The sequence below is a fragment of the Pantherophis guttatus genome, chromosome 17, assembly GCF_059756535.1.
Source record: "Pantherophis guttatus breed Tessera chromosome 17, ASM5975653v1, whole genome shotgun sequence".
Taxonomy (NCBI): domain Eukaryota; kingdom Metazoa; phylum Chordata; class Lepidosauria; order Squamata; family Colubridae; genus Pantherophis; species Pantherophis guttatus.
In genome coordinates, this window is record NC_142079.1 from 4576984 (window position 1) to 4603765 (window position 26782).

A 26782-nucleotide genomic window follows, 5' to 3' on the forward strand; every position below is an offset into this window, starting at 1 on the left:
ATCTCGTCCGTCTCCCTCATCGAGCAGGAGAGTCTCTATGGTTTCAGACCAATGGCTGTCCAGCCTCTCCTTGAAAGCCTCCAGTGATGGAGCATCCACCGCTTTCCATACGTTGCCTCGCAAGCTTGATCTCATGGCGGGGACCCCTAAAGAACACGACGATTCGCAAATGATGCTGGGAAGTGTCGTTTGAGGCAGGGTCACAGTCTCCCTCCCCCCCACCTCCTCCTCCTCTTCCTCCTCTTTCTTCTCCTCCTCCTCCTCCCTCCTCCTCCTCCTCTTCCTTCTCCTCCTTCTTCTCCTCCTCCTCCTCCTCTTCCTTCTCCTCCTTCTCCTCCTCCTCCTCCTCCTCCTCCTCCTCCTCTTCCTCCTCCTCCTTCTTCTTCTCCTCCTCCTTCTCCCTCCTCCTCCTCCTCCTCCTCCTTCTCCTCCTCCTCCTCCTCCTTCTTCTTCTCCTCCTTCTCCCTCCTCCTCCTCCTCCTCCTCCTCCTTCTCCTCCTCCTCCTCCTCCTCCTCCTCCTCCTCCTCCTCCTTCTTCTTCTCCTCCTCCTCCTCTTCCTTCTCCTCCTCTTCCTTCTCCTCCTCCTCCTTCTCCTCCTCCTCCTCCTTCTCCCCCTCCTCCTCCTCCTCCTCCTCCTCCTCCTCCTCCTCCTCCTCTCCACAAACCCCGCTCCATTCTAGCATTGATTATGTTACCTAGTTGGGTAATGAAACATCTGCCAGAAAACAAGCAGATGTTTCAGAGAGCACCAAGGACCCCACAGTCCTCTTCCTCCTCCTCCTCCTCCTCCTCCTCCTCCTCCTCCTCCTCCTCCTCCTCCTCCTCCTCCTTCTCCCCCTCCTTTCCTCCTTCTCATAAATTCCACTCCCTTCTAGCATTGATCATGTTACCTAGTTGGTTAATGAAACATCTGCAAGAAAAGAAGCAAGCTCAGAGAGCACCAAGGACCCTACAGTCCTCCTCCTCCTGCTCCTTCCCTTCTCCTCCTCCTCCTCGCAAACCCCACTCCCTTCTAGCATTGATTATGTTACCTAGTTGGGTAATGAAACGTCTGCAAGTAAGCTCAGACACCCCCAAGGGCTCCAACCCTTCCTTAACGGCTCCATTTCTTTCCATCTTTTCACAGCTAGTGATGGAATACTGCCTGGGATCTGCTTCAGATCTGTTGGAAGGTAAGCCTTCTTTATTTCCCACTGTGTCTTTTAGGCCACATGATTCAGGTTTTTAGGGAATTACATTCCACGGCAGCATTTCTTAGGCCCGTCGCAGCTCCTTACAGCGACCGCCAAATCTTTTCCTCTCTAGCCGTTGGGCGGTTTCTGTCCTACGCACTGAATTTCCATTCCGCTGACTGTCTAAGCTTGGAAATTTCCAGGCAGTCAACTTAACGTCTGAATTACCGTATTTTTCGGACTATAAGACGCACCGGAGTATAAGTCGCATCAAGATTTCGAAGAGGAAAACAAGGAAAAAAAAGGTTTTTGGCCTCCGCACATCCCGGCCCCCAGGAGCACTCTGCAGGCTTCCCAACCCCCTGTGTGTCCAGTGTGAAGTTTCCGGAAGATGCCCTAATTAATCCCTCTCTCCTGCTCATGGCAACTTGAAAGCTTTGCAACTTGACATCCAGTTTTTGCCAAAAACAGGCCCGTTTTTCGCAAAAGCGGGATGCGCAGAGGGTTTGGGAGGCCTGCAGAGTGCTCCTGGCGGTTGGGGAGGGCAAAAACGCGATGCGTGGGTACTTTTGGAGACCAGAAACGGGCCTATTTTCGCAAAAAATGGGCCCGTTTTTGGCCTCCCCAGCCCCCAGGGGCACTCTGCTGGCCTCCCAAACTCCTCTGCGCATCCCGTTTTTTTGAAAAATGGGCCTGTTTTTGCCGAAAACTGGATGCGTGGGGCGAGTTTTCGGGAGGCCAAAAATGGCCGCATTCGGTGTATAAGTCTCACCAACGTTTCCACCCTCTTTTAGGGGGCAAAAAAGTGCGTCTTATACTCCGAAAAGTACGGTAATGGCGTGGGGGTCTGGTTTCCATCTTTCCCTGTTTCGGGTTGGATGATGGCTCGGAACGACGAGAGAGAGCGGGGTAGGTCCGGAGCACGTTTCCAAGTCTTTTTCTAACCGTCCGTTGCCAATTTCCATCCTCCTGGATCCGGCTGTGTTTTCTTTCCGTCGTTGGCAACCGAGGCTGACAGATTTGGCCAAGAGACACTCTCATCCGAGATCGTTTCCTTGCACGATATCTTTATTTAAGAAGCTGAAAAGAAGGGTCTGTCTTTTTTTTTTTCTTCAGTGGCACTAGGACAAATTCTCCGTGGTCCTTTCCCACGCTCTTATTCCCAGAGTAGTTAACCAGAAGAATGAGATATGGAGAGGGTGGGCTCTTTGGTCAGGAGAAAAACTAAAAAAATATATATATATTTTTCCAGTTTACATTTTAAGTGCTGGTTGGTTACAAATCTAAATCGCGTGTGTATATGTGTTTTTATTTTATTTTATTTTATTTTATTTTTATTTTATTTTATTTTATTTTATTTTATTTTATTTTATTTTATTTTATTTTATTTTATTATTTTATTTTATTTTATTTTATTTTATTATTTTATTTTATTTTATTTTATTTTATTTTATTTTATTTTATTATACTATTTCCTGCTTTTATTATTTTTACAAATAACCCAAGATTGTGTGTCTGTGTGCATATACATGTGTATATATTTTATTTTATTTTATTTTATTTTATTTTATTTTATTTTATTTTATTTTATTTTTAATTTTATTTTATTTTATTTTATTTTATTTTATTTTATTATTTTATTTTAATTTTATTTAATTTTATTATATTATTTCCTGCTTTTATTATTTTTACAAATAACCCAAGATTGTGTGTCTGTGTGCATATACATGTGTATATATTTTATTATATTTTATTTTATTTTATTTTATTTTATTTTATTTTATTTTATTTTATTTATTTCATTATTTTATTTTATTTTATTTTATTATACAATACAATACAATACTACAGTACAATTACATATACAATACAATACAACATAACACAACACAATACATTGGAAGGGACCTTGGAGGTCTTCTAGTCCAACCCCCTGCGTAGGCAGGAAACCCTAAACCACTTCAGATAAATGATTATCCAACCTCTTCTTAAAAACTTCCAGTGTTGGAGCATCCACAACTTCTGGAGGCAAGTTGTTCCACTGATTAATTGTTCTAACTGTCAGGAAGTTTCTCCTTAGTTCTATTTTATTTTATTTATTTTATTTATTTCCTGCCTTTATTATTTTTATAAATAACCCAAGACTATGTGTGTTTGTGTGTATGTACATGTGTATGTATTTTATTTTATTTCCTTTCATTTCATTATTTTTATTTTATTTTATTTTATTTTATTTTTTATTTTATTTTTTTAGCTTTCATGTCTAAGGAGGGACTAGAACTCATGGCCTCCCAGTTTCGAGCCTTACTTCATTACTTCTCTCTAGGCCAGTTCGTGACGGATCCTTCATTAGCCCCACTTTTAAACTTTCTGTGCCATTGAAGTCACCCAGCTGGCTTCCATGCCTAAGGCGGGATTAGAACTCACCATCCCCTGGTGATTGGCCCAAAGTCACACAGCTGGCTTTCGTGCCTAAGGAGGAACTAGAACTCACCATCTCCTGGTGATTGGCCCAAAGCCACCCATCCGGCTTTCATGCCTAAGGAGGGACTAGAACTCATGGCCTCCCAGTTTCGAGCCTTACTTCATTGCTTCTCTCTAGGCCAGTTCGTGACGGATCCTTCATTAGCCCCACTTTTAAACTTTCTGTGCCATTGAAAGGAGCGAATCCGCCTTTATTCAACCTTGTCCACACATCTTAAAAGTTGCTCCGGGTGAGACTAAAATCTGCTTTTTCTTCCAATCCAGTACATAAAAAGCCACTCCAGGAAGTAGAGATCGCTGCCATTACCGACGGTGCCTTGCAGGGATTGGCATATCTTCATTCACATTATAAAATTCACAGGTGAGAGCCGAGGTTCCTTCTCTGGTTTATCATTTCTCGGCGTTGGTTTCCTCCCTGCCTCCTGCCATCTACCTTCTTCCAGATGTGTGAGTGCAACAGGTAGCCCTCGTCTTACGACCCACAATTGAGCCCAAATTTTTTTGTGGCCACGTGAGAATTTGTTAAGGGAGTTTTGTCTCATTTTACGACCTTACTTGACACAATTGTTTGAGTGAACCTGGCCAAGGGACTCTTATCTCAATCTCTTATCTTAACAACTGCAGTTGTTAAATTAGTAAGTTAAGTGAATCCGGCTTCCCCATTGACTTGGCTTGTCAGAAGGTCGCAAAAGGAGAATCACGTGACCCCGGAACACCGCAACCGTCATAAAATACGAACCAGTGGCCAAGCATCTGAATTTTGATCTTGTGATTACGGGGGATGCTGGAAAGGTCGTAACTCTAAACAATGCGTGATGACCCAGGGCATGGCACAGAGGTAACACAGGCAGCTGGCCATTCAGACTGCCCCTTTATTGCTCCAGATTTCCCCAAATGCTACCATGTTTCTAACCAGTCCCAGAGCAAAGTGATGACAAACCCCGCCACACACACCTCAAGCAGCCTCTGGCTGCAAATACTCCAGCCCAGCTGGTGTTGTGTACACTAAAGCTGCACAGCAATAAATCCAGCAGGGCAAATCAAGAAGTTCAGGAAGCAAAGGATACAGGTAATTAGTCCAGAAAGCCAGAAAAAAATGCAAGGACTCTTGGAAAGTTCAAACGTCGGGACACAACACTGCAGGAACTCAGCGTTTGTTCCCGACAAATGCCCCTCCCCACAGCATCTCCTTAAGTCTCATTCCCCAGGTGTGCCTTGTGAAGAGGGATTGGGCGCTCTTCTCCCAAATAGTCAGGTCAGCCTGCGCTGTTCTTGCCTTCTCTCCACTCTCCATGCTCTCGGATCAGGAGGGAGTGGTCCTTGCTCATCGCCTGAGCGCTCTCTCTCTCATGTTCATCCTAACCCTGTTCCTCCCTGCCTACAAGCTGTCGTAATCCTGAAAGGCCCTGCCCTTCCCCATTTTCCTCCAAAGCCAATGAAGCCGCCGCCTCAATTTCTGTTGGCTCGGGTTCCAGCTTCCCCCACAGATTCAGGCTCCGACAATATGGTCCTAAGTCCCTTTTTCAGTGCCTTTCTAACTTTGAATGGTTGCTAACCGAACTGTTGTATGTCAAGAACTACCTGCGGTAAACAACTCCTTTTTTTTTTCTTGCAGGGATATTAAAGCAGGAAATATTCTTCTAACAGAACTGGGCCAAGTGAAACTAGCGGACTTCGGCTCTGCTTCTATAGCCTCTCCTGCCAATTCTTTCGTGGGAACACCTTACTGGTAAGTGAAGCCGAGGTGCACTTTTCCTGCAGCCTTTCAAAAGATGCTGAACAAATGGGGGAACTAAAACATCCGTTTTGCTTTAAAATACAATCCTGACCTTCAAAAAAAAAATAAATCTGCATTTCCCACCTTCCGTGGATGTGGACTCCAACTCCCAGAATTCTTCAGTCATCGTGGCTGTTCCAGAGAACTCTGGGAGTTGACATTCACAGGTCTGCAAATGGCGAAGTTTGGAAAACCTTGTCCTAGATCAGGGGCCTCCCAACTTGGTAACGATAAGAGTTGTGGACTTCAACTCCCAGAATTCAACTTGAAGAGTTACTGACTTCAGCTCCCATAATTCAACTTTTAAGAGTTGTGGACTTCAACTCCCATAATTCAACTAAGAATTACTGTCTTCAACTCCCATAATTCAACTTTAAGAGTTACTGACTTCAACTCCCATAATTCAACTTTTAAGAATTGTGGACTTCAACTCCCAGAATTCAACTTTCAGACTTGTGGACTTCAACTCCCAGAATTCCCCAGCCAGCCAGTTGTGGAATTCTGGGAGTTGAAGTCCACAAGTCTTAAAGTTGCCAACCTGTTCTAAATCAAGAATCTGTATGTAAACGTGGCACATTCTACCATCCTGGCACACTGGATGCTGAAAGGTGGAACATGTGAAGCCACTTACCATGATTTTTTTTATCCCCCGCCCTCCCAAAAACAGGCTAAATAACTAAAACCAATCTACGATGCAAATAAGTGCCCCTTTTGGTGGCACCAGGCAGGCGTCGTGGAAAAAGAGCAAATATTTCAGAGAGTAAATATTCAGAGACAGGGCTGGTAGTCTGGCAACTATCGGGGAATATATGGGTAGTACGAATTCTCAACTCCAGGGGTATCAAACTCAATTTCATTGAGGGCCGCATCAGGGTTGCGTTTGACCTCGGGAGGCTGGAGGGGGGCGTGGCCGAGATGGGGTGAGTGTGGCCCTCTACCAGCAAAAATGGAGCTCACGGGCCCCATTTTCAGCTAAGACAACCTCCTGCAGCCCTCTGCCAGCAAAAATGGAGCTCACAGGCCCTGTTTTCAGCCAGGACGGCCTCCTGTAGCCCTCTGCCAACAAAAACAGAGCTCACAGCCCTGTTTTCAGCTAGGACGACCTCCTGCAGCCCTCTGCCAGCAAAAATGGAGCTCACAGGCCCTGTTTTCAGCCAGGACGGCCTCCTGCAGCCCTCTTCCAGCGAAAACGGAGCTGTTTTCAGCTAGGACGACCTCCTGCAGCCCTCTTCCAGCAAAAACGGAGCTCACAGGGCCGGTTTTCAGTTGGGACGGCCTCCTGCAGCCTTCCGCCAGCGAAAACAGAGCTCCGTTTTCGCTGGCAGAGGGCTGCAGGAGGCCGTCCCAGCTGAAAATGGAACCTGGGAGGGCCGCGCACAGCCCTCCCGAGCTCCGTTTTCACTGGCAGAGGTACCGCAGGCCGGTCCTTCCCTGTTTCCAGGACAACCGTATCTAAGCATCTCGTGGGCCAGATCTAGCCCCCCGGGATCTTGAGTTTGACATCCCTGGCTCTACTCCAAGAATCTCCAAACTTGGCAACTTTTAAGACATTGTAAGACTTGCAACGCCAAAAACCGAAGAATTGAATTGCCTGGCTGGGGAATTCTGGGAGTTGAAGTCCAGAAGTTACCAAGTTTGGAGGCTCCCCCCCCCCCTTTTATCATTTTTATAATCCGTATACTTTGGAGGGCCTGCATCCCTTGTCGGCATCTAGCCCAGTTGCCTATCGATACGTCCCACCCAAGCCTCTTCAGTCACTATGTTCTTGTGCACATTCTGTTTGTGTCATTTTGGTGTGAGCTTCCAATGCATGGCACCTTCTAGAAGCCCACTGATTGGTTGATTGGGTTATCCGTGTAAATTGTTGATTTGATTTATATAGCCCCTTCCCCCCACCCCCTCCGCCCCAATCTCAGTTGCTCATAGGTTAGTTGGTTGGTAGGTTGGCTGATTGATTTGATTTGTAGACAGGTAGTCCTCGACTTACGACCACGGTCGAGCCCGAAATTTCCCGTTGTTCCGGAAGAGAATTGTTTTAAGTGAATGTTGCACCTAAATTTAATGACCTTTCTTGCAGTGGTGAAATTCAAATTTTTTTTTACCGGTTCTATGGGTGTGGCTTGGTGGGCGTGGCTTGGTGGGCATGGCAGGGGAAGGGTACTGCAAAATCTCCATTCCCTCCCCACTCCAGTATCCAGGGAAAGGATACTGCAAAATCCCCATTTCCTCCCCACTCCAGGGAAATAATACTGCAAAATCTCCATTTCCCTCCCCACTTCAGGGGAAGGATACTGCAAAGTCCCCATTCCCTCTCCACTCCTGGGGGAAGGATATTGCAAAATCTCCATTCCCATCCCACTCTGGGGCCAGCCAGAGGTGGTATTTTCCGGTTCTCCGAACTGCTCACAATTTCCGCTACCAGTTCGCCAGAACCTGCTGGATTTCACCCCTGCTTTCTTGCCATTTTTTGTTAAGTGAATCCCTGTAGTTGTTAAGCTAGTCGCCCGGTTGTTAAGCGAACCTGGTTTCTCCATTGGCTTGTGAGAAGGTCATGAAAGAGGATCACTCTGCAACAGTCATAAATATGAGTCAGTTAAGCGTTCAGAGTTTGGTCACATGACCACTGGAAATGCTATTAAGTGTGAAAACTGATCATAAATCACTTTTTTTTCAGTGCTGTTGTAACTTTGGACGATCACTAAAGGAATATGTTGTAAATTGAGAACTACCTGTAGTAAGCTTTACAGCTAAAACGGATAAATTGACCCTACTCCAGCCAGTTTTTCAACCGCAATTTCAGTTGTAAGTTGTGGACTGTCTGCAGCTGCCCGTCTTAGATGCCCATACGTACTGTATTTTTCGGAGTATAAGGTGCACCTTTTTCCCCCCTAAAAGGGAGTGAAAATTTAGATCTGTCTTATACACCGAATGTAGCCCTGCCCACCCACTGGCCCCCACTCTTTGGCCTCCCTCTGCCTCCCAGCAGTTTACCTCCTTGCAGCAAACAGCAAGAAGAAATAGCCCGTTTCAGCTTCAGCACAGCCTGATTATCACAAGTTGATTGGATCGGCCTCCCGACTCTCAGCTGTTTTGCTCTCAGCTGTTTTGCGCAGGGCTCTGCTGCTTGCTGCAAGCAGGTAAATTGCTGGGAGCAGATTTTTTTTTTTTCTTGTGCTAATCAAGCTATGCTGAAAACGAAAATGAAAGTAAAGCAGGCTGTTTGCTGTTTGCTGCAACGAGGCAAAATTGCTGGGAGGCAGAGGCAGATTTCTTTTCCTTGTTTTCCTCAGGTAGGTAGTCCGGTGCGTCTTATGCGCCGAAAAATACGGTAGTCCTCGGTGTACGACCACACTCGAGCCCAACGTTTCTGTTGCTCAATGAGACATTTGTCACGTGAATTTTACCCCAGGTTACAACTCTTCTGGCCACCGCTGTTAAGCGAATCTCTGCCGTTGTGAAGTCGGTAACAGGTAGTTAAAGTGAATCTGGCTTCCCCATTGACTGTGGTGGTCGGAAATCCGCAAAAGACCACGTCGTGACTCTCCGGGACAGTGCAGCTTGTGTCATAAATATGAGCCAGTTGCCGGGGGGGGGGCTGGATTTTGATCATGTGACCATGGGGGAGGCTACAACGGTTGTAAGGGGTGAAAACCATTCCTGAGTTCCCATTTTTTTTGTGTGTGTGTGCTGTTGTAAATTGGAACGGTCCCTAAATGAACTTTGTAAGTCAAGGACTTACCATAGGTCTCGAACAGCGACCGTGGTCTTTCTGTAAGTCAAGGATCACCTGTATGGCTTTCCATATGTCTCGAACAGCGTCCGCGGTCTTTCTGTAAGTCAAGGGCCACTTGTAGGGTTTTTTTTTTTTTAATTTGATTTATATGCCGCCCTTCTCCGGAGACTCAGGGCGGCTTACAATGCGCTAAGCAATAGCCTTCATCCTTTTGTATATTTATACAAAGTCAGCTTATTGCCCCCACAAACTGAGTCCTCAATTTACCTACCTTAGAAAGGATGGAAGGTTGAGTCAACTTTGAGCCTGGCGAGATTCGAACCTGCAGTAATTGCAGGCAGCTGGTCTTAATAACAGGGTGCTTTAGACCACTGTACTACCAAGGCTCTTTTGTTTTGAACAATGTCCATGGTCTCTCTGTAACTCAAGGACTACCTGCAGGAGTTTAGCTTCAGGTGAGGAGGACCCAGCCAATTGCATCTGAGCGTTGGTCCCTTCCCCTCTTCCAAGTCAACCCCCCCCCCGTAAACATGCTTGTAGCGTGTGGGTTTCCCTGCTGTGTTTGCCTTGCGACCCTGCCTTCTCCCCCACTCCCCCCCCCTTCCCCTTTTCCCTTCTGTGTTCCAGATCCCCCTTATTTCTTTCATAGCTGCAATCCCAGGCTGAACATCTCCGAGAAATCACTGTTGGTGTGTCAGTGGGAAAACTCACCGTATCTGGTGAGAAGTGGTGCCTTAGGAGCGTTTTCAGGCCCTGCTTGGCTGGATCCAGGTACAGTGCCAATGGGCTGAGTGCCGGCTGCCCGTTTGCCAGCATGTTGCACTGAGATGGATCATGAAAAAAAAAAAAAAAAAAAAAAACCCCCTTTTTTTTGATTTTGCATTCTCCATACATCCATAATCATCCTCCTCCCCAAACCCCCCCCCTTTCACCCCCAGAAAGAATTCTTGGCTTAAAAGGAGGCGAGTACGATGGACGACGACAGTGGTTATTACCGTATTTTTCGGAGTATAAGACGCACCTACCTGTTTTGGTGAGGAAAAGAAGAAAAAGAAATCTCCCTGTCTCTGCCTCTGAGCAATTTTGCCTCCTTGCAGCAAACAGCCTGCTTTACTTTCATTTTCGTTTTCAGCATAGCTTGATTAGCACAAGGAGAAAAAAAATATCTACTGCCAGCAATTTACCTCCTTGCAGCCAGCAGCAGAGGCCCACGCAAAACAGCTGAGAGCAAAACTGCTGAGAGCAAAAGAGCTGAGTGTCGGGAGGCCGATCCAATCAACTTGTGCTAATCAGGCTGTGCTGAACCTGAAAGGAGCTGTTTTTTTTTCTTGCTGTTTGCTTGCAAGGAGGTAAGCTGCTGCGAGGCAGAGGCCAAAGGGTGGGGGCCAGTGGGTGGGCAGGGCTACATTCGGTGTATCAGACGCATCTAAATTTTCACCCCCTTTTGGGGGGGGGAAGGTGCGTCTTATACTCCAAAAAATACGGTATTTTATTTTATTTTATTTTTTTTAAAAAAACCTCCCCAGCATGGCTTAATTCTGTTCCATGCTGATTTTATTCTTTTTGAGTTGATCGGGGGGGCAGGATGGGGACGACTTTGAAGAGGGGCGGGGTGAGTGCATCTGTTGCAGTGCTGTGCCTTTTTTTCCTTTTTTTCCCCTTCCTTTTTCTTTCTTTCTTTCTTTCTTTCTTTTTTTTTTTTGTTACTGACATCCCGTAACCTTCACTCTTGGAATTCATGTACGGTAGGATGGCTCCAGAAGTAATCTTGGCTATGGACGATGGGCAGTACGACGGGAAAGTCGACGTTTGGTCGCTGGGAATTACCTGCATCGAGTTAGGTAAGTCAACCGGCGTTTACAACTTGTTGGATTTAATGCAATAAGTCTGGCTAATTCTGGTTTTTGTTGTTTTTTGTTTTGAAAAAAGTTTTTTATTTTTATTTCTTATACACATATTGTAAATGTACATTCTCTTATCCATAATTGATCATATCTATATCTATATTTATATCTATATCTATATCTATATCTATCTATCTATCTATCTATCTATCTATCTATCTATCTATCTATACACACACACACATATTTTTTCTAATGAAGGGGGGAAGTGGAGGGGTCACACGTTTGTGTGCCCACACCCATAATTCAATGTGCCCCAGGCCATTTCCGGCCTCCAGGGTGGGGAAGGCGGTTTTCACCCTCTCCAGGTTCTTAGAAAGTCTCTGGAGCCTGGAGAGAGTGAAAAACAGGCCTTCTGGTCTCACCGGAAGTCGGCAAACGGGCTGCTTCTGGCCTCTGGGGTGGTGGTGAAGGCTGTTTTCGCCCTCCCCAGGCTCCTAGAAAGCCTCTGGAGCCTGGGGAGGGCGAAAAATGGGCCTTCCTTACCCCCTCACGGAGACCCTCCAGAGGCCGGAAACAGCTTGTTTCCCAACTTCCGGTGGGCCCAGAAGGTCTGAAAACCAGTTGGCCTGCGCGTGCATGTGCGCTGCAGCTGAGCTAGGTCAATGCTCGCGTGCCCACCAATATGGCTCCACGTGCCAGCTGTGGCACACATGCCATAGGTTCGCCATCACGGGCGTAGGGTCTCCTGCTTAGGTGGCGGGGTGTGAGTGTGTTGGACTAAATGACCTACAAGGTCCCTTCCACCTCTGTTAATCTGTAATCTTCCTACGGTTTGTAAACCGGCCAGAGTCGCCCAGTGATTCCATCGTACCTCGTATTTTTTTTTTTTCTCCCCCTTCTCTGTTTTTCCATACAGCGGAACGGAAACCACCCCTCTTCAATATGAACGCAATGAGTGCCTTATATCACATCGCCCAGAACGATTCCCCCACGCTACAGTCCAATGTGTGGTAAGAGTTCAAGGGTGGGGGTGGGGGGTGTCTGTCTGCTTTGGTTTTGTTGTGACCGAAGCCCAAGTAGTGATTACCAAAACACAATTCAGTCCCCAACAAACTTATTTTATTAAAACAGCTGAGAATTAATTCATTCTCGGCTTAGTCCAAAATAAAATTCTTCGGCCTTATCACCAACCTTCGATGTCTTTTGGCAACCTGCCAAAGGCTTTTCTTGTCAAAGACCCCACAAAGCTCAAGAGACTTTGACAAGAAGCACTGGAATCAACGTTGCTTTTCTACAAAGAACCCAACGGCTCCTTGTTGCTCTTTTAAGCCTAATGGGAGGGGCCAATCATCTCCAGGCCTTACTCCCCAGTCGTCCTTTTTTCTTCAGCTGCTCTTGCCTTCTGGCAGCTCTGCACATGCGCGCACTAGGTTTGCAGTGGGGTTGGAGGAGGAGGAGGACAACTGTAGGGTCCTTGGTGCTCTCTGAGCTTGGTGGTTTTCTTGCAAACATTTCATTACCCAACTGGATAACAGCATCAACGCTAGCAATTCTCAACTGCCACACCTTGACTTTTCTATCCCTTCTCCTACCGGAACATGTTCTGACATCCGTTCTGTTCCCATATTCAGGACAGACTCTTTTAGAAGATTTGTTGATTACTGCTTGCAGAAAATACCTCAGGAGCGTCCATCGTCATCCGAACTTTTGAGGGTAACGTTTCACCTTTCTGCCTTGGGAAATACGTGTCATGGAGAGGCAACTGACTCTCCTTTTAGTTTTCCTCCAGGGACTGCCTGGTTTTTCCTCCCTATTTGGTTCCACCCCTAGAAAGTTCTCTTCAGATGTATCAGACAAGCTTGAGCAAACCCAAGTGGTCCATTTTTAGCCCTGCTCCCTAGAACTTTTCCCCACCAAGGATTCTGGGGAAGTAAAAGAAGAGGCCATCAGTAAGACGAGTAGTTTGAAAGAAGCAGAAATCAAAGTAAGGACAGAGTGAGTGGAATAGAAGAAGTGAGACGTTGAAGACCAAGAAGGAGATGTACTGTGAAGTCTACTTCCTTGTTTGGTGAAAGAAAGTAGACCGGTCATCGGTCAACAATACATAGTCTTGAGTCCAAACTGGGTCGGTCACTGAGACCAGGGGTATAACCTTTCAATCTTTTGGACTCCCATCCTCAGGGATCTTCTCTCTAACCAGAATGTGATTTTTGGTGAGGGAAAAGGTGACATTCTTGTGAGAGAGAAGTTCCCCAAGGAAGGGCTTCAAGCATGAGTCCAAAAACTTGGAAGACAAAACCTTCGGTCCTGGCAACCGGTCCAGATTGGATCCCGCAACATTATCCCTGGACATGTATATTTGCCTTCATTCGTGAATTTTGAGACCATATGAATAAGAGCATAAGACATCAACAAGAGTCAAGAATATGTAGTCTTGAGTCTCTAAGGGCATATCTCATTACAACAGTCAAAAATACATAGTCTTAAGTCTGTATGCCATATCCCATCACCAATAGTCAACAATACCTAGTTATGGGTCTGTACGGATAAGGGCATAACCCATCATCAATAGTCAACAATACATTGTCTTGAGTCTGTATTCATAAGGGCATGTCCCATCAACAACAGTCAACGATATATAAGTGAGTCTGTATGAATAAGGCCATAGCCCATCATCAATAGTCAGCAATATATAGTTATGGATCTGTAGAAATAAGGGCATATCCCATCATCAGTAGTCAACAATACCTAGTGATGAGTCTCTATGAATAAGGCCATATCCCATCATCAATAGTCAGCAATATATAGTGATAAGTCTGTATGAATAAGGCCATATCCCATCATCAATAGTCAACAATACCTAGTGATGAGTCTGTACCAATAAGGCCATATCCCATCATCAATAGTCAACAATACATTGTCTTGAGTCCGTATGCATAAGGGCATGTCCCATCAACAACAGTCAACAATATATAAGTGAGTCTATATGAACAAGGCCATATCTCGTCAACAACATGACATCAGTCAACTTTGAACTTGCTCTTTATGTAAAAAAAAACCCACCTCTTTAAAATGACCAAATTTTCATTGGAGTGCTACATTTCATAATAATTCAGTCTTCCTGAATTATCCAACGATGATGAAGATGATAATGATAAAAAAGATGATAAAATGGTACCTATCTTGCTTCAGACAAAGGTTACTAAGTATTGTAAGCGACCCCTATATAGCCTCGAATCTAAAATTTTCTCGACTTCATAATGAGTTTCTCCTTGTACAACTATAGGAGGAGGAGGAGGTTGTGGGAGAGATTGGGCGGGTCGGGTGGTCTCGTCTTTTGCCTCTTTTTATGTCTTCTCATCCAGAACGCTTCTGTCATCCCTTCTAAAACCCAGCACGAATTTGTACGATGCGAGCGTCCGTCCCGGGTCCTCGTAGACTTGATTCAAAGAACCAAGGATGCGGTCCGAGAGTTGGATAACCTCCAGTCTCGCAAAATGAACAAAATCCTTTTCCAGGAGGTCTACAATGGCCCTCTGAACGAGTCTCAGGAAGACGAGGAGGTATCAAGTTTATCTATACCGCCGATAAATAATAATAATAATAACAATAATCGTCATAATAACGTGTCTCCTGCTTCACAGAGCTCCCTGGCAAGTCCCTTTTCATGGGTTTCCCAGCACAATGTTGAGGAATGTAGTTGGGAACAAGGCTGTCTTACCTCTTGACTTCTGCACACTGATTGCTTTGGAGACAGTCCTTGAGATAAAGTTTGCTCTCAGTTTTGGAGTCACGGCCCTACTTAGATCCCAAAACAGTCGCTCCCAAAACAGTTAGATCCCCAAAACAGGGCCCGGTAGTTGCCATTTCGTACCCGGACTAAAGAACGTGACTCAAGATATTTTCCGTCATGACCACGTCCAACAGAGATGATAGAGCCGTGATGGCGAACCATCACAGGTGGCACGCATGCAGGCGCGCCTCCCACCGGCCAGCTGCACATGCCCAGGGGTGGGGCTGGCCACATGCGGGAGACATGTGTGCATGCCAGGGGATGGGGGGCGCGTGGTGGGCTGCGCTGCCCCTCCCCCCGTGGCCCGTTTTCGGCCTAGCAGGACTCCTGCAGCCTCCGGGGCCAAAAACGGGCTGCTGGAGAGGAGTCACCGCACCACCCCCCCCCCACAGCCCATTTTGGGCCTAGCAGGACTCCCTGCAGCCTCCTGGGACCAAAAATGGGGCGCGGAGGTGTGTGTCCGTTTTTGGTCCCAGGAGGCTGCAGGGAGGCTTACTAGGCCCAAAATGGGGCAAGGGGGTCGCATGCAGGGGGAGGGGAAGCGTGAAGGGCTGCACCACACCCCCCTCCCCCTCCCATGGCCCGTTTTGGGCCTAGCAGGACTCTCTGAAGCCTGCTGGGACCAAAAATGGGCCGCGGGGGGGTGGTGTCTGTTCTTGGTCCCAAGAGGCTGCAGGGAGGCCTACTAGGCCCAAAACGGGGCAGGAGGGTCGTGCGCATGCGCACAAGGAAGGGGGAAGTGCTGGGGGGAGGGTTCACGCACAAGTACACGCACGTGTACTTTCGGCACACAACGAACAAAAAGTTTAGCCATCACTGTGATAGAGCGTGTGCAGCCCAACCAGAAACAACAACAACTTCTCCCTGTGGCTGAATTAAGATGAGATGGACCAAGGGTCACTTCATTCCCGCTTGAAATGGGGATAAAGACCAGTCCGTGGCCGACCTGCCCATCAATCAAGGGGGAGGACACTCCGTATGGAGGACAACTGGAGGATGTCTTCCTCATTGGATCTTCTTCTTTATTTACGCAGGGGGTGGCTATTTTTGCCCAATACAACACAGTGCTAGTGAGTTAACGTGGTGTTTAGAAAATAAAGAAAGGATCAGGACAACTGACCAGTAGCCTTATACGTCCCTCTCTTAGCGCTTTACAGAGTCAGCCTCTTGTCCCCAACACTTACCTTTTTTACCGACCTCGGAAGGATGTAAGGCTGAGTCAACTTTAATCCGGTCAGGTAATCAAATTGCTGGCATTCGGCAGAGTCAGCCTGCAGTACCGCATTCTCACCACTGCGCCACCACGGCTCTTTCAGACTAGAAGGAATCTTGGTTTAAAAAAGCAACAAGAGCCATAGAGAATGGCCGGTGACCAAGATCCTTCCTCCCAGACATTTTAACCACCAAACGTGGCCATCAACTAGCAAGGATAGAGACAGAGTTTGGAGAAAGCTCGTTCGGTTGTGATTTGGGCGTGAATTCACCTTCACCCTCACCGTTCTTCCGGAGCGGTCTTTGACAAAGTGGTCATTCATCCCGCCAAATAATCATTGCATGCAGCATGCAAACCTGAGCTCGGGCAGTCCTCGACTTACGACCGTTCGTTTAGTGGCCATTCAAGGTTACAACGGCCCTGAAGAAAGTAACTTACGGCCAGCACCCTCACACTTACAACTGTGTGGCGGCATCCCCAGAGTTACACGATCAAAATTTGGGTGCTTGGCATTTGACCCTAGGGTCACATGACCGCCTTTTGACAAGCCCAGTCAATACTGGGAAGCCGGTTTCACTTAACGACCTTCACTTGTTCGCTTAACAATGCCCCCCCCCGGGATTCATTAACCAACGTGGCAGAAAAGTTTTGTAAAATTGGGCGCCCTTCACTTAACCAACCGCCTCGCTTTGCTTAGCGATGGAAATTCCAGCCCCTCCCCCCCTTCCCGTTGTGGTCGTAAGTCGAGGACTACCTGTACTTGAACGCATGTCGAAAACCCCTTCATCTGCTTCTTGTCAGTATGGCTGCTGGAATATGACCCAAGGCAGATAGCAACTAACTTTTTTATTTTTTATTTTAACTATTTCTTGCTATCTGGGATGGATAGCAAGAATCTAACTAATTTCCATTAGTTACTCCATCCCCAGGTTAAAAATAGAAGTGAAATAGGAGTTTCCTGTGAAGCGATTCTCCCCTTCCGTACCCGGTGCCTAAAAGATGGGATTTTGAGGATACTTAGTCCCAAATTAGTAAAGTTTCTCACGCTTGTCTTGATTTAAGCAAGACTGGCAAAGATCAACCGGTTTGCAGATAACAGGCATTAGGGAGATGCTGTTTGGCTCCTGCCACTTCCCAGTAACCAGGTTTTTTTGGGGGGTTACCAGGGAAGAAGGAAGCTGAGAAAAGAAAATATTTGTAGCTCAAGGTTGAACTGTGGGATCCTTGGTGCTCTTTAAGCATGAGCCAGCTAAGTAACATCATCAGTGCTAGAAAGGAGTAGGGTTTGTGGAGAGGAGGAGGAACAGGAGGAGGAAAATGACTGTGGGGTCCTTGGTGCTTTCTGAACTTGGTGGGTTTCTTGCAGACATTTCATTACTCAGTTAGGTAACATCATCAGTGCTAGAAGGGAGGAGGAGGAGGAGGAACCTTGGTGTTCTTTGTGCTTGGTGGTTTTCTTGCAGGCATTTCGTTACCACTCCCTCCTAGCACTGATGATGTCCCCTAGTTGGGTAGTGAAATGTCTACAAGAAAACAACCAACTTCAGAGAGCACCCAAGACCCCACATTCCTCCTCTATCCTCCTCCTCCTCTTCTTTCCTCCTTCCTTCTCAATCCTCTTCCTCCTCTCCACAAGCCCCCACCCCCTCCTAGCCCTGATGACGTTAGCTAGTTGGGTCATGAAACGTCTGTAAGAAAACCACTGAGCTCGGAGAGCCCCGAGGAACCCACAAAAGGAGGAAAGGACCTAGAACCGTGATGGCGAACCTATGGCACGCGTGCACAGGTGGCACACAGAGACCTCTCTGTGGGCACGTGCGCCATCACCAGCTGCTCTTCTGGTTTCCGGCATGCCAGCCAGCTGATCTTTGTGGGTGCCGGAACACCAGAAAATGGCCTGAAAATGGGCCAAAAACGGCTGAAAAATGGCCTGAAAACAGCTGAAAAGCATCTTGAAAACAGCTGAAAAACGGCTTGAAAACAGCTGAAAAACATCTTGAAAACAGCTGAAAAGCATCTTGAAAACAGCTGAAAAACGGCTTGAAAACAGCCTGAAAAACGGCCAAAAAAACAGGCATACACACGCCGGCTAGCTGATCTTCAGGTTTCGGGTGCTCCGGCGCCCACACATACACACACACACACACGCATTCCGGTTTGGGCACTCGGTGCCGAAAAGGTTCTCCATCACTGACCCAGAAGTAGGCGAGAACCTTTTTGGGGTCTCCTCTAGAACAGTCCCTGTTCTAGTCTTCCCCCCTGGTTGGCGGCGGTTCCTTTCATCCCGCCGTTAAAGCTGCCGCTCCTTATTTTGTAGGACAGTGAGCATGGGACAAACCTGACTAGGAAGATGGACAGTCTGGGCAGCAATCATTCCATCCCCAGCATGTCTATCAGCACAGGCAGCCAGAGCAGCAGTGTCAACAGCGTGCAGGAGGTAATGGAGGAGAGCAGTTCTGAGCTGCTTCTGATGCATGACCACGAGAGCGCCATTAATTCCACTTCCTCTGTTGTCATTAAGAAGGTATGTCTGGGCTGCTGCTTCCTCACCCACCCTTCCTCCTCCGCTCTCACCTGATCTCTGCTTTACCGCACTTTCTTTGCAGATCTTGAACGCACCGTCCGTTGATCGGTGCGGCGTCTAAAAAAAAAGTCGACCCACGGCCACGGGAAACCAAAGTGGGTGCCGTGGCCTAGAGGTGGAGCTCTCGCCTCACCGTGAGGAAGGCTGTGAGTTCGATCCTAGGTAGAGGCAGATATTTCTCTCTCTCTCTCTCTCTCTGGGCACAGTGTGAATATATCTGCCGGGGGGAAAAAACTCAGCACTGGCAACAGGAAAGGCATCCAGCCAGTAAAACACTCGGCTCCATTCAGTTGCCCAGACTCCACCCCGCAAGGGATTAGGGGGTTATTAAAAGATGATGATGGCAACGGGAAACAAAATTAATGTTAATCTGAGATTGTTTCATTGCTCATCTGAGCAACTTCCTCGGTCCAAACGTTTTTTTTAAAAAAAAGTTAGGTAATTTTAGATACCTTTAGCCTGGATCAGAGGTCCCCAACCCCTGGCCCGCAGGTAAAAAGCTTCGGGGGAATAATCTCGCGCTGCTTCAGGCCTTTCTGCTTCTCGCCTGGACTACTGCAATGCTCTCTACATGGGGCTCCCCTTGAGGAGCACCCGGAGGCTCCAGCTGGTCCGGAATGCGGCCGCGCGGGTAATTATGGGGGCGACATGGCACTCCTATGTAACACCTCTCCTGCGCGAGCTGCACTGGCTCCCGGTGGTCTTCCGGGTGCGCTTCAAGGTATTGGTTCTCACCTTTAAAGCGCTCCATGGCTTAGGGCCCGGGTACTTACGAGACCATCTTCTGCCACCGATAACCTCCCACCGGCCAATCCGCTCCCAGAGAGAGGGTCTCCTCAGGGTGCCGTCGGTCAAGCAATGTCGACTGACTACCCCCAGGGGGAGAGCCTTCTCTGTGGGGGCACCCGCCCTCTGGAACGAGCTACCCCCAGGAATACGACTGATCCCGGACCTCCGTACTTTCCGCCGAGCGTTAAAGACCTTCTTATTCCAGCAAGCCGGGCTGGCTTAAAATTTGAATGGCTTATTTTATGGGGAAAGGGTTTTAAAACTTAGGGAAGCCAAACTGATTTAATTCTGTTTTAATTCTTTTTAATTTTTATACTGTGTGTGTTTTAAATTTTGGCTGTTCACCGCCCTGAGTCCTTCGGGAGAAGGGCAGTATACAAATTTAAATAAATAAATAAATAAATAAATAAATAAATAAATAAATAAATAAATAAATAGCTAGCTAGCTAGCTAGCTAGCTAGCTTTTGGCGTGGAGAAGCCCGAGGGAGCGCAAAACCGCACCCCAAAGATTTCTCGTGTGCGCGATGCCCACCACTCACGCATCCCAGTTCCCCTCTACACCTCCTCCAAGCCCGCAAAAGTTAGGGACTACTGGCCTGGATGATTGGAGTTTCCATTGATGCGTTGCAGAGGCCTCAAAGTACATGGGCCGAATCCGGCCTGCAAGGTGCTTAAATTTGGCCCAGGGTGCCTCTGGCAGCCAAAACGGGGCACGGGGGGGGGGCTTGCATGCCCCCCCCCGTGCCCCGTGCCCCGTTTTCGGCCTGGATGGCCTCCTGCAGCACCCTGCCAGCCAAAATGGGGTGCAGGGCCGCCACATGCAGGACTTACACCCCAGTGCCCCATTTCGGCCGGCAGGGTGCTGCAGGAATCGTCCATCCCGTCTTCCACCACCCCGGCCCAGGTCCGCTCGCGGAGGAGAACTACAATGCTGATACGGCCCTCAAAGAAATCTAGTTTGACATCCCTGATTTATTGCATTGCATACTTTTTTTAAAAAATTTTTTGACCCAAGTTGCTTGGACGGGCAACAAAACCTCTCCGATTAACAAATTTTGGTCCCGTTTGCCATGATTCAACCTTTTAGACACTTTGGCCTGGATGATCGAGTCCTCATGGACATATTAATCAGTTCAGGTAGTCCTCAACTTACAACCCATTCATATTGTGACCGTTACGACAGCACTGGAAAAAGAAAAGAGAGACCAATGAGCGGTCCCCGCACTTAATCCGTCATGTTATCCGCTGGGATCAAAATTCAAATGCTGGGCCATTGGCATGTACGTATGATGGTTGCAGCATCCTGAGGTCACGCGATCGCCGTCTCTGACCTCCCCGGCTGGTTTCCAACAAGCAAAGTCAACGGGGGAAACCTAGATTCACTTAAAACAATTGCAGCTGCAGTGATTCGCTTAACAACTGTGGCCAAAAAAAAAAAAAAAGGTAAAAATCAGGCCCGAATCACTAAACAACGAACTTGCTGAACAATGGAAATTCTGATTGTGATTGTAAATTGAGGACTACCTTAAAGGCATACCTGCTTTAAGAGCTTAGGGTCAGTGTCCATGCAGGATTCATGTAAAGGATGGTGTCCAGAACAGATCTTGAGTAGTGTTGGTGTCCAATTAGCGAATCCAGAAAAAGGAACATTATTTTACCAAGAGTATATGAAGCTTTACTGCATTAAACCATATTGGCACCGAAGAAACAAAACCAGCTCTGGGTTTCCCGCGCAAAAGCAAGTATAGTTAATTCTCCCTTTTTTCCCCATGGGCCACCCACAGTCCAAAACTTCGAACAATCATTTATGTTATGGGAAACAGGCCAGCCACGCTGGGACATCTGCTCGGGGCATCCTTGAGATGCCAGCAGTGTCTCACGGAAGCCGACGGACGCTTGAATATCGTTCTTCCTCCCTTGGATTCCGACCACCATCCCCCTCCCTGTTATTGTCAAGCTGCGGGCGAAGATGAAACGTAGGTGACAGTGGGAATCGGTTCTTGATGGTTAGGTTGGAAACGAAAATAAGAAAGTTAACGACGAGTGGAAGCTTCTAAGATCCGCCTTTAAGACAGAATGCCTGCCAGCCTCTGCCATATCCTGCTCTCATTGTGTCCTTCAACCTTGCATGCGTACCTTTGTCCTTGTCCTGCAACACCACCTTGTCTCCCCAACTTTGTCTCCCCCCCTAAGTGGTTGTCCTTTGGCTGAAACTGTCACAGTCCCTAAACTAACACCGTAACTTCAGTAGCTTCCCACCCGATCCTGATCTGCACGTGGATTCTTCTCTTGACCAAATAGCTGCTCACGGATCTCCCCGAGAAGGTACGTGGTCCAGGGCTCACGTCAGTACAATGTTCGGATCACGCTGGCCGCCCGAACATAACACGTGGTCTCAGTAAAACAATTCTTCTGATCCAATGTGATTTCTGTGGGATGATGTCAGGCGCCAGCCACCAGCCCCACACGTGGTAGAGTTCAAACTAGCTCCTTGATTGCTCCATGCCTCTTTTACAGGAATCATCCCAGGCTGGCAGATTCACCTGGGAAAAGCCAGATTGAAGCTCAAAGACATTCAAGGAGATTCTGATCTTGCCCCTCTTGTCTTTACCTAATGATTCCATGCTACTTCCCTGTTTGATCCTTCCTCTATTTGGTTGCTCTCCCAACGGGTGGATCTATTTAGGCAAAGGCCAGATTTGTGTGAGTGTGTGCGAATGAAATGAAACTAAACAAATCACCCCTGCCCCCCCCCCAATCCCTCTTCTTTGCATTTGAGAGAGTCTGCCATCTTGAGCTACTGGGAATACTTTTCATTGTGGCAGTGTAGAAGCGTGTTTAAACAAAAATAAATACAGCCAGTCTTCGACTTATGACCACAACGGAACCGGAACCTCCGTTTTTTAAGTAAGTCCGTCATAAATCGGGAGTCACACCCGATTTAATCACCTATTTTTCCATACTTGCTCTGAGCCAATGACCAAGATTGTTAAGCGAGCCACTTCGTCGTTTAGTCAAATCTGGTCGATTTTGCTTGTCGGAAGACATAGAGAGCATGTGACACAACCGTTGTAAGTACACACAGGTTAACCAAGCTCCTGAATTTTGATCACAGGACGGGAGATGATGCAAAGGTTGTGAGTCGGAGAGTCTGTTTGTAAGTTGTTGTTTTTTTCCCCCCAGCATGTTCGTAACTTTGAACAGTTGCTAAATAAACACTCGGAAGTCAAGGGCTACCTGGGAAGTTGAAAGAATGAGTTGGTTCAGCACAGTGGTGGGATTCAAATAATTTAACAACCGGTTCTCTGCCCTAATGACCAGCTGGGTAGGTGTGGCTCGGTGGTCATGTGACCGTGTGGGCGTGGCCAACTCAACATCACTCAGGTCGATGGGTGCTTCGCCTTAGCTGTTACAATGTAATAAGGGTTAAACCGAGAGGCAGTTTCTGTAAACAGGGCAATAAAGATTAGGCTAGAAACAACACCAGAATGTTTCCTTCCTGCCTTCCTTACAGGATTAGCCCTGTAAAGTGCCGCCGATAGCCTCCCACCGACCAGTACGCTCCCACAGAGAGGGACTCCTCAGGGTGCCGTCAGCCAGACAATATCGGCTGGCGACCTCCAGAGGGAGGGCCTTCTCTGTGGCAGCACCTGCCCTCTGGAACGATTTGCCCCCGGAGATACGAAGGATACCAGATCTCCGGGCCTTTGGCCGTGCCCTAAAAACTTTTCCATCAAGCAGGGCTGGTGTGAACACCCCCCCCTTTTTAGCCCTTTTTTAGCTCTTTTTAGCTTTTTAAGTGTAAATTGGGTTTTAATTGGATTGTTTTAAATTGTGGGCCAAAGTTGTATAATTCTTTTAATTGATTTTAAATTTTGTATTGGCATGTTTTTTATCCTTGGCTGTGCACCGCCCTGAGTCCAATAGGAGAAGAGCAGTATATAAATTGAATAAATAATAATAAAGTGGAAAAAAACAAAATAAGATTTCTTCCAACAACCGGTTCTCTGAACTGTTTAGAAAGTTAACAACCGGTTCTCCTGAATAGGTGTGAACTGGCTGAATCCCACCACTGGTTCAGCAGCTCCCAGCAAAGAAGCAGCGCTGGCTGGAGGATTCTGGGAGTTGAAGTCCACCCATCTTTAAGTTTCCAAGGTTGAGAAACACTGGCTTAAGCAAAGTCATTGGGGAAGCCAGCGGGAAATCGAAAATCACTCCTGCTCCTACTGTTATTTTTGCCCACCGTGGCCTTTCTGTTTACCTGTTTAGGTAAGGAAGCCTCTCTGAGAGGATGACCCCCGACAAGTCATGGGTCGTCCGGGTTGATTTTAAAGGTACTTTGGAGGGGTTGCGGCTTTTTTTACAGGAATCCTGTCGCAAACAAATTTCAAGAAACCGATTCCTGTGCAAACAGATTCTTGACCTCAGCTGGACCGAAGCATCTTTTGGCATCAAAAGTGCTGCCCAGGCTCAATAGTTTTAACGAAAATTAGATATATTGTTGAGACCGCAGATACCCGTTTCTGGTCTCAACTGGTGTAATTATCCCACTTGAAGTTAGCAACAAGGTTGTTAAGTGAATCTTGATTCCCCCCCCCCCAATTGACTTTGCTCACCTGACTGCGGGGATGCTGCGATGGTTGTAAGCACGAGGACCAATCTTAAATCACTCTTTTCAGGACTGCTCTAACTTTGGTCGAATGGTCTTAACTTGAGGACTACAGGTCGTCCTCAACCACAGTTCATTTTAGTGACTGTTACAACAAGTTACAACAGCACTGGAAAAAAGTGATTTAGGACTATTTTTCACACTTATGACTATTGCAGGCATCAAAATTCAGATGCTTGGCAACTGGCTCGTATTTATGACAGTCGCAGTGTCCCGGGGTTTTGTGATCCTCTTTTACGACCTTCTGACAAGCCAAGTCAATGGGGAAGCCAGATTCACTTAACAACCAAGTGACCAATTTAACAACTGCAGGGATTCAGTTAACATTTGTGGCAAGAAAGGTTCTAAAAACGGAGCAAAATGCACTTAACAAAAGTTTCGCTTAGCAACACAAATCATCCTCCTCTTTTAACGACCACAAAATCCCTTGCAGGGTGGAGTCTGGGCAACCGAATGGAGCTAGCAGAGTGGTTACTGGCCGGATGCCTTCCTGTCGCCAGTGCGGAGTTTTGTTCAGCAGATATATTCTCAGTGCGCCCAGAGAGAGAAATATCTGCCTCTACCTCGGATCGAACTCACAGCCTTCTGATTGTAAGGCAAGAGCTCCACCTCTAGGCCACCGCACCACTCTTCGCTTAGCGACACGAATGTGGGGCCCAATTGCCGTAAGTCGAGAACCACCCGTAGCTTATAAGTGATAAACCACGGCTTAGAAAAAACCACCATGGCTTAACCATCCATACCAGGTTTCCAAATCTTGAGATGATTAAATGGTGTCCCATCAAATTTCTTGCAAGATCTGCTTTTGCTTAATGATGGAAGGTTAGAAAGTTTTGCAAAATCGAAGGTCTCTCACCGGCACAGAAGAGAACAGGGACTCCTCAAGTTACAACCCTTCGTTTAACGGCAAAAAGTGGGGGGGGAAAGTAAACCTACGGACTGGTCCTTGCACTTCCAACCTTTACGCCGTAGCGTCCCTGTACTCAGAGGATCCAAACTGTGCGTGACTCACTTAAAGACCGCCTTGCTTAGGGGTGGAAGTTCTGGTGCACCGTTGTGGTCATAAGTCGAAGACTACCTGCATGAGATGATCGTTTTAGGAGGACCGTCTTTAAGAATTCGTTAGGAAATTCCCACGTCTTGACGGAGCTGCAAAGCTGGGAACCTTGAAGGAAGCATTGAGGATGCAGGCAGAATAATAACCCTAAGCCAGGTTCCCCCACTCCACCCCGGGTTAAAATTTGGCCGACTTGTAGAACCTGGTTTGTGGCCCACACCCTTGTGCGTTTGTTGTGTGTCCCGGAATACGCCTCCCGCAATTGTTCGATACTGCCTTTCCTTGTGTTTTCATTTTTAAAAACGAATGTGTTTCCCAGCCACTTCGACTCTTTAAAATCCGTAGGCAACTTCACTCCTGTTCCTGCCAGAGTCTCTTGGCAGCAAACCCAAACGGCGCCAGAGCCAATACACTCTGGACTGTACCTTGTAATCCTCGTTTAACGACGGCCTCGTTTCCCAAGCCCCCGACGACGGTGACGAAAAATAAATCAATCCCCTGCCCCACTACCCGCAACCCCAGCCTTTGCACCGATGACCTTCTCAGGTGTTGTAAAACGAAGCAAACTTGCAATCCGGCCATCGGCAGAGTGTGGCGGTTTTTTTAAGGGAGCGGCTGCTTCGCTCGGCGGCCCCAGTTGTGGTCGTTAAACGAGGGGGGGAAAAAAACCCTGTTATTTTCTGCCCGCATTCCTACCCCTGGCGAAAATGCAAGCGATGGTCTCTTATATATATATATTTTTAAAAAATAATAATTTAAACGTCGGTCACCCTTGTCTAAGGAAACATGCGCCAACGCGGCGACTTTTACCAGCCTCTATGACTCGCTCGCTGACTTGACCACAGATGACCCCCCCCCCCCACGTAAGTGGGGTTTTTACACACGTGCCAGTGTGCCCGTTTTCACATTCAGCCCAAAGCTGGTGGAAGACAGCCATTTATCCCCCCCCCCATTTCACAGATGACCCACTAAGGCTCGAGGTGGGGTGGGAAGTAGGTAGGTAGGTAGGTAGCAAAACTTAGGGCCATCCAACCCGTGCATTCACGGGCCGTCACGCGTGTGCACGCATGTGTGTCTTCCCGAATCGGGACCCGCTCTGGGTCAAAAGCCCCCTTCCCCACTCTCCCCCACCAAAGGCCCTGCATATCCTCCCCTCTCTTCGATCATATCTATATCTCCTTCGGCCCTGCTCCCCTTCCCTTCCCTTCCCCACGCCCCAAAGGGGCACGCACAAGTCACAGCTAAAGCCAGCTGCACGATCCTCCCAGTTCCCTCGCCTGTTGGATCAGGCTCACACTTGTACGACGGGTGTGTGTGTGTGTGGAAGGGGGGGGGGGAAATAGTGTGCTCTGTCTCTTTAAATGTGAAAGGAAAAAAAAAAAAACCCTTCTCATCCCTTTGCAAGGCTATGGAGAGAAAATGCTAGAATCGTGTACGATCATGACTAGAAAGCAGCATCTCTGAGCAGCCACCGAAATCTTTGGGAGCAACCCGATTAGAAGCCAAAGCGGGTGTTTTTGGGGTGTTTTTTTTTTTTTTTTAAATTTTGGGTTTTTTTTTCACCACCTTCTTCTTTTATTTTATTTTTTAATTTTTTTTCCTGCTTCCCCCCTTTTTGGCTTTTGCTTTTTTTTTTTTTTTTTTCCCTTTTCCTTTCTTCCC

At 47.3% G+C, this 26782-nt stretch overlaps 1 protein-coding gene across 29 annotated transcripts in view; it reads left to right on the forward strand.

The window, feature by feature from the left end:
- TAOK3 (TAO kinase 3) overlaps window positions 1–26782 on the forward strand; it is a 101330-nt gene that overhangs the window by 39662 nt on the left and 34886 nt on the right. For 12 of the 29 annotated variants that reach the window (XM_087880512.1, XM_087880518.1, XM_087880515.1 and 9 more), the window contains 8 exons: window positions 1128–1173; window positions 3922–4018; window positions 5273–5386; window positions 10917–11008; window positions 11931–12024; window positions 12646–12727; window positions 14410–14577; window positions 18338–18544. In XM_087880512.1, coding sequence (XP_087736638.1) covers window positions 1128–1173; window positions 3922–4018; window positions 5273–5386; window positions 10917–11008; window positions 11931–12024; window positions 12646–12727; window positions 14410–14577; window positions 18338–18544 — 900 coding nt within the window. Of the gene's footprint in view, window positions 1–1127; window positions 1174–3921; window positions 4019–5272; window positions 5387–9794; window positions 9939–10916; window positions 11009–11930; window positions 12025–12645; window positions 12728–14409; window positions 14578–18337; window positions 18545–26782 lie in introns of those variants that run through there. The other 17 variants (XM_087880528.1, XM_087880531.1, XM_087880537.1 and 14 more) reach the window with 4 other exon arrangements.